The sequence below is a fragment of the Lepidochelys olivacea genome (assembly GCF_965140295.1).
Source record: "Lepidochelys olivacea isolate rLepOli2 genome assembly, chromosome: 14".
Lineage (NCBI taxonomy): Eukaryota > Metazoa > Chordata > Testudines > Cheloniidae > Lepidochelys > Lepidochelys olivacea.
Window position 1 is genome coordinate 35,349,003 of NC_140424.1, and position 13,416 is coordinate 35,362,418.

The 13,416-nt window shown below is 54.1% G+C and overlaps 1 protein-coding gene across 1 annotated transcript; it reads left to right on the forward strand.

Annotated features, from left to right (window-relative positions):
* Positions 1 to 330: 330 nt before the first annotated feature.
* LOC311530611 (olfactory receptor 6N1-like) lies at positions 331 to 1,269 on the forward strand (the record flags this gene model as incomplete). The annotated part of the gene is made up of 1 exon (XM_084647430.1): positions 331 to 1,269. One exon carries the CDS (start codon positions 331 to 333, stop codon positions 1,267 to 1,269), a length of 939 nt encoding a protein of 312 aa, XP_084503556.1.
* Between the last annotated feature and the right edge of the window lie 12,147 nt (positions 1,270 to 13,416).

The following is a 13,416-nucleotide window of genomic DNA, read 5'->3' on the forward strand; positions in this document are numbered from 1 at the left end:
AGGAGCCTAAATTCCATTTTCAAAAGGGATATAGGCATGGAGGAGTCTAAATCCCATTGGCTGTCAATAGAATGAAAACTCCTTGGTGCCTAAATCTGGGAAAAAGTGAGTTAGGCTTGGGCATTGTGATGCTGAGTGCCGCAGCAACTAAATAGCTTTAAAAATCTAGGTTGCCTAAATACTGTTGAAAATCCCACTAGGCGTCTATCTGCAACTTTGGGTGCCTAAATGCCTCTGGATATCTGTCCTTCTGCCCTTGCTTAAGTTGATGGGATGTTTGTGCCTTTGAAAGTCCCACCTCTGAGTTTTAGTATTTTTATTTGTACCTAGATGCACCTCATAGAGAAAGCAGAAGAGGACAATCGAACGGTCATCACAGAATTCATCCTCCTGGGGTTTGGGGATCTCCCTGAACTGCAGATCCTTCTCTTCCTAGTTTTTCTAGTGATCTACATTGTGACCATGTCTGGGAACATCCTCATCATTGCGCTAGTTGTGGCTGATCAGCACCTTCACACCCCCATGTACTTCTTCCTGGGGAACTTGTCCTGCCTGGAGACCTGCTACACCTCCACCATCCTGCCTAGGATGCTGGCCAGTCTCCTGACTGGAGACAGAACCATTTCTGTCAGTGGCTGTTTTGCACAGTTGTATTGCTTTGGTTTTTTGGCAGCTACAGAATGCTATCTCCTAGCAGCAATGTCTTATGATCGATATTTAGCGATATGCAAACCCCTGCATTATGCAGCCCTGATGAACAGCAGGTTGTGCCTCCAGCTAGCAAGGGGGTCTTGGATAAGCGGATTCCTAACTTGTGTAATAATGATGTGTTTTATGTCACAATTAACATTCTGTGGCCCCAGTGAAATTGACCATTTCTTTTGTGATTTTTCTCCAATGCTAAAACTTTCCTGCAGTGACACGAGCACGATCACACTGGTTAGTTTCATACTCACCTCCCTCGACTCGCCTTGCCCATTTCTATTAACTGTGACATCCTATGTTTGTATCATTGCTACTATCCTGAGAATCCCTTCCACCACCGGGAGGCAAAAGGCCTTTTCCACCTGCTCCTCTCACCTCATTGTGGTTACAGTTTTCTATGGGAGCCTAATGACTGTGTATCTGCTACCAAAAACCAATACACCGATAGCCCTGAACAAAGTGTTCTCTGTCTTCTACACAGTCCTGACTCCCCTGGTCAACCCCCTCATCTACAGCCTGCGAAACAAAGAGGTGAAGGAGGCCCTGAGAAAAGTCATCAGTTAATATGATGAAGTGATATGATGAAGTTAATATCCGATGAAGTGAGCTGTAGCTCACGAAAGCTCATGCTCAAATAAATTGGTTAGTCTCTAAGGTGCCACAAGTACTCCTTTTCTTTTCGCGAATACAGACTAACACGGCTGTTACTCTGAAACCAGTTAATATATGTTGCTCAAATGAATTCAGATGGAGTCACTGATCTGTGAAGGAATCTATGTGGCTCAATGAGTAAGAAAAGTTTACATCGAGTAGGGCCCTAGCTCATGCCAATGTGAACTGCTTTGGGGAATGTGAGGACATACTACATTTTGGGATAATGACATTCCCATTCATGGCTAAAGCTGATACTTGCTACTGCCTTAATTGGAAACCTTAACTGTCTTGCACTCTATACTCCACATGGCGACATTTGAGATTTCCGATACGTGTTTCATCTATTTCTCTGCTCTCTCTGAGTTGGGAAAATGCCATGTTTTACTTGGCACTGGCCTCAGATCCCTGTGGGTGGAATTAGCTGGTTCAAATATTTTCTCTCTCCTTGATCTCCTGGATTCCCAAAAGCTCCATAAGTTTATATCTGGGAAGATTGTACTGGACTTCCCACTCTTGTACTATATGCCATCTTGCAATGGGTAGAAGGGGCATAAGGATGTGCCTATACTGCAATGTAAGCCTAGGGTCTGCGGGACTTGAACCCGTTGGCTTGGTGGGTGTAAACCTGGGCTTGAGCGTCCACACTGCATATTAAGCTTAGGTTTAGAATTTTTGGACCCGGGCCTCACACCAGTGCTCAGGCATCTGTGCTGCACTATGCAAACCTAAGTCAAACCAGCCTGTGCCAGGTTTCCTAGCACCCTCCCCAGCAGTAGCCGTTCTAGCCCTTTGTGATGCCCTGTGGGAAAACTTGACTGTCCATCCCGTGGCACTTTACCGGAAGCTGTTGCATCCTGCCAAGGCATCCGGCCGAGTTGTCTTTTGAGTCTACACGTGCCCGACGGCTGGAGCCAGCAACAGGGAGGAGTCAGCGTTTGAAGCACTTGTCTTGCTTGTGCTTTCACTCCTGTTTCAGGAAACGGGCAGAGAGTCCATGAAGTGCTGGTGGACGTTTCGGGGGCATTTTCTGACCTGCTGAAGAAGGCACCTGTCGGAGGAGGAGGGGGGGTGAAACAGACCTGTCAGACTCAAACTGGCTGATGGTGCTCACGGCTCTCGGGAGAGCTGCTAATGCCCCCTGTGTAGACCGGCGCTTCTGGAGCAGGGCCACAAGCACAGACCAGTGGGACCCCATAGTCATGCGGATCTTGGATGACTAGAACTTGCTCACAAAGAAAGCTAGATTTCTGGAGCCTTGTGAGCAGCTAGCCCAGACCCTTCAGCACCATGACATATACGTGAAGGAAGCCATTCCTGTTCAAAAGTGAGTTTCTACTCCCCAGAGTCCTACAGGTCCGTTGCTAACCAGTTTGGGGTTGGAAAGTTGACTGGAAGGTAAAGTGGTGGCCGAGGTTTCTGAGGCAATCAGGTGTGTGGTTTATCCAAAGGTGGGGGCATAAACAATATCCCCAAAGTAGCTGCTGGCTTGGAGAGAATGGGGTTTCCCCACCGCACTGGGACCACTGATGGGACTCATGAGCCCATTGCTTGCCCTCCTCAAGGAGCAGGAGTACATACACTGCAAAGGGTACTACTCCATGGGTATGCAGGCCGCTGGGGACCACAGAAGCCAATTTATGGACGCCAACGTGGGCTGCACAGGAAAAGTTCATGATGCCAGGGTTTTCCGCCAGCCAGGTGTCTACCTTCATGGACAGGCCGAAACACTATTCCAGATGACAATGTCATAAATGGAGTTACTATTCCCACGGTTATTCTAGAGGATCCCATGTACCCTCTTTTGCCTGGGCTTATGAAACAGTATCCTGATCACAGAGGCCCTGGCAAAAGAAGGTTTAATTACATTCTCAGTAGGTGTAGAATGGCGGTTGAATGTGCGTTTGTCAGAGTGAAATCCTCGAGCCTGAGTCTGAGTTTGGGCTTACTTTGCAGTGTAGACATTCCCTAAGACCCAGTGCATCAGACCCTAAACAGATTAATGGCTAACAAAGTAAAATAAATGATGTGAATGATTTTTGTTGACACAACCTCTTTGCTACAGCAGCAGGAGCTGGACAAAACCTTGTTATGGTTGAGTTAAAAAAACGTATTCTAACTGATGTGTGAACACACCCTTCTAGTCACATAACTGTCAGGATGAGTTAATCAGAAGCCCCTTCCCCCGCCTAAGATAAAGAGGTGTGTGAACCTGCCCAGGAATTTGGACTGAGTCGGCAGAAGGGCTTTGCTGAGAGAGAGAGAGAGAGAGAGAGAGACAGAGGGGGAAAAAGTCAAGCAGTAGCCCAGTGCGAGCCTAGAAAAAGTGAGTGTTTGGATCTAATAAGGTGGCTAACGAGACTTGGGGCAGTAAGCAAAGAAGCTGCTCCTTTTGTTCTTGGTTCCTCATGCATTCAGAGAAGTTGGACGTTGTACATTCCTTGTCAATAAATGAGATCAAAGAAAATACCAGACTCCATCAATTTCTACTTCCAACGGGGACATCCCCATGGCTCCAAACTTTGCCTAGTCACTCTGGTCAAAAAGGGGTAATGATACGCAGTCTTTACCCGACATGGGGACACACATTGTGTGTGGGGCACTTTCAACCCTAATGTCCTCAGTCTCTACTCAGGGTTGTCTTGTTTTTGCAGCAGAATAGCTGAGAGTCTCTGTCTGGTCCCTAGAGAAAAACAACCTGCTGCTTAGAGTAATAGGTATTATCATCATTACATATGATAACTCTGGCTATTCTTGTTAGCCATACAAATGTCCAATCCCGCTTTCATGACTACAGTCTAATCACACGTCGTGGGAAAAGGTATTTATTGGTTCAGAATTTGCCATCTTTTAATTTTATTGTATGTCCCTGTGACGTTTCTCGTGGGTGCCTGGGGTTGTGCGGCCCCCACTGCCACCTGCCCTTAGCATGGGGAAGCCAAGTCTGTGCCTGCCGGGGGTCAGCTCCCCAAATCCACTGGTCATGGGTGACACAAGCACTCCCTTCTAGGCCTCTGCAGGCCCCGCTGTTACTGTACAGGTTAGCGACAGGCTCACTCCAACACCTGAGCCAGGTCCACCTCAGATCATGGCTCTGCTTGACACACAGCACAAAGATATGGTTACAGTCAAAAGAAGTCTGACGTTATTTACCAAACCACAGAGAGTCAAGTAGCAGCAAGTAAAATTATTGGGAACAAATGGTTACATATAAAACAAAATCATACCCTGCGTTCTGGAGCCCAGACTTCATTAACAAGAGACTCTCACGTCTTGCAGAATATTGCTCACCCCAAAATGCTTGCAGAGCATTACAGCTAGCCTTGGCCATGACCCAGGTTTCCTGAAGCAAATACACTGTCAGTTGCCTCCCAACTGAAGGATTTAGTGTTTTTCTTTGCCTAGTATAGATACATAACTCCTTAAATATTATCCGTACATACATTTTGCAGTGATTATGATGACCAGTGGGCAGCTGGCTCTTTGTAATCTCACATGTCACCCTTTGGTATTATGCAGATATCCAACCCAATGGATCCCTGAAAAACCCTATCCCCCTGACCCTTTGCTCTCTGCCACTTGGCACCAAAGGTGTTCCTAGGTTACAGTCCCCTTGTTCTTGTGTTATGAGACAGGGAGAGCAGAAGGGCTTAATCTACCACCTCTAGACCATTAATTATTTTATACACTTAAGTCTCCTCTGACCCATTGCTCCTCTGACCCAGATGTTAGTGATTTGAGATTCACCACTTCTTGTGCTACATCCCCCCTCTTCTGAAGCTGGCCTGCGCCGACATCTACCTGAACAAGGTGGAGATATTTGTGGTGGTCGTGTTGGTTGTCATGGCCCCTGGCCTGCTGATCCTTGTGTCTTATGCCCACATCATCCTCAAGATGTCTTCTGCTGAGGGAAGGCGCAAAGCCTTCTCCACCTGCTCCTCACACCTCGTGGTGGTGACTGTATTCTATGGATCGGTGAGTGTTATCAATTTCTGACCCAAGTCAAGTTATGGAGGGGGCAGAGACAGGCCATTCAGCCTGGTGTACATTGTCCTCATGCCTGTGCTGAACTCCGTTATCTACAGCCTGAGGAGCAAAGAGGTGCAGGCGGCCTTGAGAAGAATGCTGGGGAGAAAAAAAGTGTGCTACCATCCAGTATCCTTGCTGATGGTACCTTGCACTGTAGAGCGCTGAGTTCTTCTCACAACTCCCACAATTTGGGCAAGTCATTTTGGGTGAATAGAGTTTCTAGGTGCTACCGTAATAAAACTGACACAACCTCTTGACCCTGACTGTGCCTGCCAGGGGTCAACGCCCCATCTCCACCGACCAAGGGCAACACATGTGTGACGATGTGACGCAGAAGAGAGAGGGAGGTGTTGACCTGGGAATGTGCACTGGGGATGGGAGACCTGAGAGCCTGTGACCTGAGCCAGGAGGGGGAGTGGGAGGTGACACCTCTGCCCGAGAATGTGAACAGAAGCTGCAGAAGGGAGCTTGCTGGGGGGGTTTAGTTTCAGTTTGGGGCTGGGTGGAGGAACGCAGGGAACCCCAGGGCTGGGGTCTAAGCTCCCTGTTGACCCAGAAGGACTTGACTGAGGGGTCCTGGTTGTCCCCACAACCCCTGTTTTGGACTGTGTTCCTGTTGTCCAATAAACCTTGCATGTTACTGGCTGGCAGAGAGTCTCAGTGAATCCCAGGAAGAGGGGTGCAGGGCCTGGACTCCCCCACACTCCGTGACATTAATACAGAGCCCCCTCCCACAGCCCGCAGAGGGGGAAGGGGTGATACAGAGCCCCCCCCCACAGCCCAAAGAAGGGGAAGAGGGGGGACAGAGGCCCCCCGCAGCAGGGAGAGGGGGACACAGCCCCCCCCCCACAGCCCGGAGAGGAGAAAGTGATGATACAGAGCACCCCCCACAGCCCGGAGAGGGGGAAGGGGGGGACAGGGGCCCCCCACAGCATGGAGAGGGGGAAGGGGGACATTTGCCACCCCCACAGCCCAGAGAGGGGGAAAGGGGGGGACAGAGGCCCTCCCCAGTAGGGAGAGGGGGAAGGGGGTGACAGAGCCCCCCCCACAGCCTGGAGAGGGGGAAGGGGAGACATAGAGCCCCCCACCACAGCTCGGAGAGGGGGAAGGGGGGGACAGAGCCCCCCCCAGCAAGGAGAGGGGGAAGGGGGGACAGGGCCCCCCCCTACAGTCTGCGGAAGGGGAGGGGGGGAAAGGAGCCACCTCATCACCTCATCACCTCCGTTAAATGTTTCCTTTCAGTCTCTTGCTCTCTCTCTCCCTCCCACTTCCCATTTTTTCACTCTTAAAACTTCATATAAAGTCAAAACTTAAACAAAAAATATTAGTTCCAAAGAATCTAAGATCAATTAATTTTCAACTTTTTTTGAAAGTTGCTCCCACAGCCTGGAGAAGGAGCAGGGAGGGGACAGAGGCCCCCCCACAGAAGGGAGAGGGGGAAGGGGGGACAGGAGCCTCCCCAAAGCCCAGAGAGGGGGTGGGGAGGGATAGAGGCCCCCGGAGCAGGGAGAGGGGGAAGAGGGGGACAGGAGCCCCCGCACAGCCCGGAGAGGGGGCAGGGGGGGACAGAGGCCCCCCCAGCAAGGAGAGGGGGATGGGGGGACAGACCCCCACCAACAGCCCAGAGAGGGGGAAGAGGGGTTACAGGCCCCCCCCCACAGCCCTGAGAGGGGGAAGGGGGGACAGGCCCCCCCCCCACAGCCTGTGGAAGGGGAGGGGGGGAAGGAGCCATCCCCCACAGCCTGGAGAAGGAGCAGGGAGGGGACAGAGGCCCCCCCACAGAAGGGAGAGGGGGAAGGGGGGGACAGGAGCCTCCCCAAAGCCCAGAGAGGGGACGGGGGAGACAGAAGCCCCCGCAGCAGGGAGAGGGGGAAGGGAGGGACAGGACCCCCCAACATAGCATGCAGAGTGGCAAAGGGGGGGACAGGGCCCCCCCCCACAGCTCAGAGAGAAGGAAGGGGGGGACAGGGCCCCCACACACACCCCGGAGAGGGGAAAGTGGGGGGACAGGGGCTGCCCTCTAAAGCCTGGATAGGGGGAAGGGGGAGACAGAGGCCCTCCTCCAGCAGGAAGAGGGGGAAGAGGGGGACGGGGCTCCCCCCACAGCCCGGACTGCGGTAAAGGTTAGACAGAGCCCCCCCCACAGCCCAGAGAGGGGAAAGTGGGGGACAGGGCCCCCCAACCCGGAGAGAGAAAAGGGGGGGAAGAGGCCCCCCCAGCAGGGAGAGGGGGAAGGGGGACAGGAGCCCCCTCCACAGCCCGGAGAGAGGGAAGGGGGGAACAGGGCCCCCCCACAGCCAGGAGAGAGGGAAAGGGGGGGACAGGGCCCCCCCAAACCCCAGAGATGGGGAAGGGGTGATAGAGAGCCCCCGCAGCAGAGAGAGGGGAAAAGGGGGGACAGAGCCCCCCCACAGCCCAGAGAGGGGGAACGGGGGGACAGGAGCCCCTCTACAGCCCGGAGAGGGGAAAGCGGGGACAGGGGCCCCCCTCACAACCTGGGGAAGGGGAAAGTGGGGGACAGCAGGGAGAGGGGGAAGAGGGTGACAGAGCCCCCCTCTCACAGCCCGGAGAGGGGGAAGGGGGTACAGGAGCCCCCCCTACAGCCTGGAGAGAGGGAATGGTGGGGGACAGAGCCCCCCCCAGCCCGGAGAGGGGGAATGGGGTGGGACAGGGCCCACCCCCCACAGCCCGGAGAGAGGGAAAGGGGGGACAGTTCCCCCCCCACAGCCCGAAGAAGGGTAAGGGGGGGACAGGGCCCCCCCCACAGCCCAGAGAGAGGGAAAGGGGGGGACAGTTCCCCCCCCACAGCCCGAAGAAGGGTAAGGGGGGACAGGGCCCCCCCCCCACAGCCCGGAGAGTGGGAAGGGATCATACAGAGCCCCCCCCCACAGCCCAGATAGGGCGAAGGGGGGGACAGGGCCCCCCGCCCACAGCCTGGAGAGGGGGAAGGGGGGACAGAGGCCCCCCCAGCAGTGAGAGTGGGAAAAGGGAGGACAGAGCCCCCCCCCACAGCTAGGAGAGGGGGAAGGGGTGATACAGAGCCCCCCCCCCCACAGCCCGGAGAGGGGGAAGGGGTGGCAGGGACCCTCCCACAGCTGGGAGGGGGGAAGGGGGGGCAGGGGACCCCCTCACATCCAGAGAGGGGGAAGGGGGGAGAGAGCCCACCCCCAGAGCCCAGAAACGGGGAAGGGGTGATACAGAGCCCCGCCCCGACAGCCTGGAGAGGGGGAAGGGGGTGACAGGGTCCCCCCAAAACCCAGAGAGGGGGAATGGGGGACAGGGGACCCTCCCACAGCCAGGAGAGGGGGAAGGGGTGATACAGAGCCCCACAACAGCCTGGAGAGGGGAAAAGGGGGGGAACAGGGCCCCCTGACAGCCCGGAGAGGGGGAAAGGGGGGGCAGGGGTCCCCCCACAGCCCGGAGTGGGGGAAGGGGGGGACAGGGTCCCCCCACAGCCAGGAGAAGGGGAAAGGGGGAGACAGAGGACCCCCCAGCAGGAAGAGGGGGAAGGGGGGATAGAGCCCCCCCAACAGCCCGGAAAGGGGGAAGGGGGGGACAGTGGCCCCCCACAGCCCAGAGAGGGTGAAAAGGGGGGGCAGATGACCCCCCAGCAGGGAGAGGGGGAAAGGGGGGATAGAGCTCCCCCACAGCCCGGAGAGTGGGAAGGGGGGACAGAGCCCCTCCCGCAGCCCATAGAAGGGGAAGGGGTGATACAGAGCCCCACAACAGCCCGGAGAGGGGAAGGGGGGGGACCGGGCCCCCCCGACAGCCCAGAGAGGGGGAAAGGGGGGGACAGGGTCCCCCCACAGCCAGGAGAAGGGAAAAGGGGGAGACAGAGGACCCCCCAGCAGGGAGAGGGGGAAGGGGGGATAGAGCCCCCCCAACAGCCTGGAGAGGGGGAAGGGGGGGACAGGGCCCCCCCACAGCCCGGAGAGAGGGAAGGGGGGGACAGAGGCCCCCCCAGCCCAGAGAAGGGGAGGGAGATGGAGAGAGAACAGAGGCCACCCCCTCAGCCCGGAGAGGGGGAAGGGGGGGACAGAGGCTGCAGGATGGTGCCTGCTTAGGGGGGTTTAGTTTCAGTTTGGGGCTGGGTGGAGGAACACAGGGAACCCCAGGGCTGGGGTCTAAGCTCCCTGCTCCCCAGAAGCACTTGACTGAGGAGTTCTGGTTGTCCCCACAAGGTCCGTTTGGGGCAGTGTTCCTGTCGTCCAATAAACCTTGCGTGTTACTGGCTGGCTGAGAGTCTCGGGGAGCCCCAGGAAGAGGGGTGCAGGGCCCGGACTCCCCCACATGCCCTGACATCATCGCTCCCCGCAGCCTGGAAGTCGGCAGCATTCCCAGGAACCAGAGCTCCCCGCAGTGTGTGACAGGGACGGGGACCAGGCCCAGGGGACCAGAACCAGGAATCGAGACCCAGCCCTGGAGAATGGGGAAGGAGACCTGCTAATGGAGGACAGACGCTTGACCCAGGAACCCAGAGAAAGGGATCCATTAGGTGGGGACACGGGTGTGGCCCAGGAAACTGGAGGAGCATTGCCAATCCTCCCGGGTGACTGGGAGTCTGCAGGAATTAAAGATTAATTTTTAATTAAAGATTATGGCATGTGATAAAATCTTCAGGAATACGTCCAGTTAAAATTGGCAACCCTAAACCACAGTGGCGGGGAGGGACCCATTAAATGGAGACAGACTTGGGCTGGGGAACCAGCTAGAAGAGCTGATCCCTCTTACAGTGCCCCTCAATGGTGAGGACTAGGCTGGGCGAAACTTTTCATCTAAACCAATTTGAGGTGAAAAATGCAGATTCAGCAGTTTGCGAATTCGTATTCGGTCTGCTGAATTGTTCACATCCAGACCCTCCCCCCAGTTCTTAACAAGTCGAAGCATTTCGTTTAGACACTTTCCAAACAAACCATTTTGATTTTTCAGCTTGAAACAATTTTTTGTTTAAAAAAGTCCTTCAGTTTTATTTTAAAAATTCAAAAAGTTACAACCCTTGAAATGTCCCTGGGTCTTTTTGTTGTTGTTGTTTTAAAAAAAATTTTGGTTCATCAAAAATTTGTAAAAATTTTAGATTTGTTCAACCTGAAACCAGTTTTTTTCCGTCTCTTTTTTTGGAATTGCCAGTGACCAAAAAATTCTGTTTGCCCAGCTCTAGGGGTGGGTGAGGATTTTAGCGGTTATATTGTGGGTCTCTGAGTCTCCTTGTTGCTCAAAGTTTTCTTACTGTAACAAATTAATTTGGGATGAGGGCAGAATGGGCAAAATCTTCCTAAAAGTGGGAGGGCTGCTGAGAGCAAAAATGTGGCCTAGCCCCTGTGCCACCCCTTCTCCTCGAGGTCCTGCACCCTCAAACCTCCCCTTTCCCTGGGGCCCCCCCTCACACTGCCTTTCTCTCTGAGCTCCCACTTCACGCCGCCCCTTGCCCCCAAACCCCCCCCCACACACACACACTCCCTTCTCTCCCCACTCATCCAGTCGCTCACACTTATGGCCAGTAAAAAGTGGTGGGCCCTGGTCTCCCCTGTTCCGGCTCCCCTGGATGAGAGTGGGAGAGGATGAAGAACTCCTTTCAAATATAACTCCCCTCCCCACCTCAAAAAAGCAAAATTTTCAAAAAGCAACTCCCCCGCCACCCACCATATGCTTCAAACTTATTTGCAAATGCTTTTAATTATCACATTTTTGTTTAGTTTTGGTGGGAAAAACTCCACGTTCTCTCTCAAGTGGGCAGAGAAATCCAAAATGTTTTTTTTTTAAAAAAGGAACTTCTTTCAAATGATCAATGTAATGCAAAGTGGCATTTTTAGTTAAAAGGTTGCATTGTGAGTGTAAAACCATTCTGAACCAGCTCTGTTACTGTATAACAGGATGAGTTTATTTTTCGTGGTGCATTGTTTGGGCCAGGTTCCACGTGGTATTTCAGTTTTTGCACAGCTCTTCTCTTCTTGCGTCTGCACCTCTCATAAACAGTGGCCTTAATCTACGGCCCTATATCAGTGTAACTACGTCACTCATTTGTATAATTTTCTTTCTTTTATGTGTGAAAGTTATTGAGAGCTTAAAGCAGGTAAAATACATGAACAGGTTCGGACACTCCAAGTTTGTCAGTGCAAAGTGACAGCAGAGATGAGGTATCTGCTAGTTTTCCATAAGTCTCTCAGGGTTATCCAGGATAACTTTGGGGATCTCTGTCGTGCATCGGGAATGCTCCCTGAAAGTGTCCAAACAGCTCAGAGATACAGAACCATTCCCTGGATCCATTCTTATAGCTGTCTTCCCCGGAAAGCAGTCTGGCAAGCGTTCCTGTCAGCTCTTTGATAAGTTATCTGCCAAAACCCTAGAGTTTTCAGGTGCCTAAGTAGCCCCTGGAATCATGGTGAACTTATCCTCCCCTCCACCATCAAAATTTGAAATGGTGCCCCTGAGTGCACGGTACCCTACCGTGCTCCCCCATAGGAGCTGCATTAACCGGCAACTCTGCAAGTTATCTGCATGCCTCTGCAAGTGATCCCCATGCCTCTCCATTTCCTTGGCCACATGGATCCTATCCCCATGCTGGTGGCTAATCCAGAAAAAGAGGGAAAGAGCTCACCACTGCGATCACCTGAGGGAGGTGTTGGGGTAAGATCAGCTGGTCAAAGCAGGCAATAGGGACAGAATCGGAGACTTGAAGCTCCTCGAGTGACCTCTGACTTTTCTAGACCTGCCCTTCAATCAGACACAGCCATTGTCAAGTTGAATGTGATAGTAACTAGACCCATTTTAAACCCTTCACCACACAAGAAAAAGCCCTTAGGATTCATCATGAACTATTTATTTCTCCTCCCCTGGCTCCCTGCAGCCACCAGCCACCTTGGCGCTTTTTCTCGTCTGTCCCAGGCTGGGCTCACTCGATTGCAGGAGCTCAGCGGAGGGTCCAGCTTTGCTCTTTCGCTGCCATTCTTCACGACTTTGGGTGGCTGCATTTGCAACTGAGCAGCCTGATGGAAACACTGAGTCCTCTGTCTCGGCAGGCAGGCCCAGCCGCGAAAGCCAAAGACTCCCTGAGAACAGGGGGAGGTTCGCCTGAACTCTCAGGAGTGGAGGCTGGGCCTATATGGTAGGGTTACCATATTTGAACTTTCAAAAAAGAGGACACTCCGGGGGGAGGTTGGGGGGAGTTGTAGCCCTGCCCCCTATCTACTCCCTCCCACTTCCTGCCCCCTGACTGTCCCCCACAGAACCGCCAACCCATCCAACCCCCCCTGCTCCTTGTCCCCTGATTGCCCTCTCCCAGGACCCTGCCCTCTATCTAAGCCTTCCTTCTCCCTGTCTCCAACTGCCCCCTCCTGAGACCCCCCACCCTAACTGCCCCCCTAGAACTCCACCCCCTCCTGTCCCCTGACTGCCCCACCCCCTATCCGCACCCCCACCACCTGACAGACCCCCCCGGTCTCCCACACCTATCCAACCGCTCCCTGCTGCTCAGAGCAGTGTGTCTGGGGTGCGGAGCCAGACACAGTGCCGTGCTCCCCCACAGAGCGCGCAGCTCCCCCCCTCCCGCCCCCAGAGTGCTGCATTGGGAGGGAAATCCCGGACCTTTTGAGAGTTTTACAGATTCCTCCCGGAGGGCGATTGAAAACCCCAAAAGCCGGACATGTCCGGGAAAATCTGGACGCATGGTAACCCTACCACAGGGACTCCAGGATCTGCAGCTGCTGCCACCTCTATGGTGAATCCTCCGACTCATCACCAACCAGCTCTTCCCCATTCTGCCACCCGGCCCCACAGTCTGACCGTGCAGGAGAACAGAAACCCTTTGGGACAGCAGGAGAGTCTCCTCAATGCCGCACTCTTTGCATGGCTTCCCGCGGTCACCGGGAAACACGACTACCCTGCCCCAGGAGTCTCTCAAGGAGCTGCCGGCGCAGTCACTGGGCACCCACTCGTCATGGTCTCGGGCAGTGGCATTGCAGAGGGAGCTGAGCAGACCGTCCCTTCTATGACTTCCTGAATTGCTGCCAGGACTGATTCTCCTCTGCGCTAGGG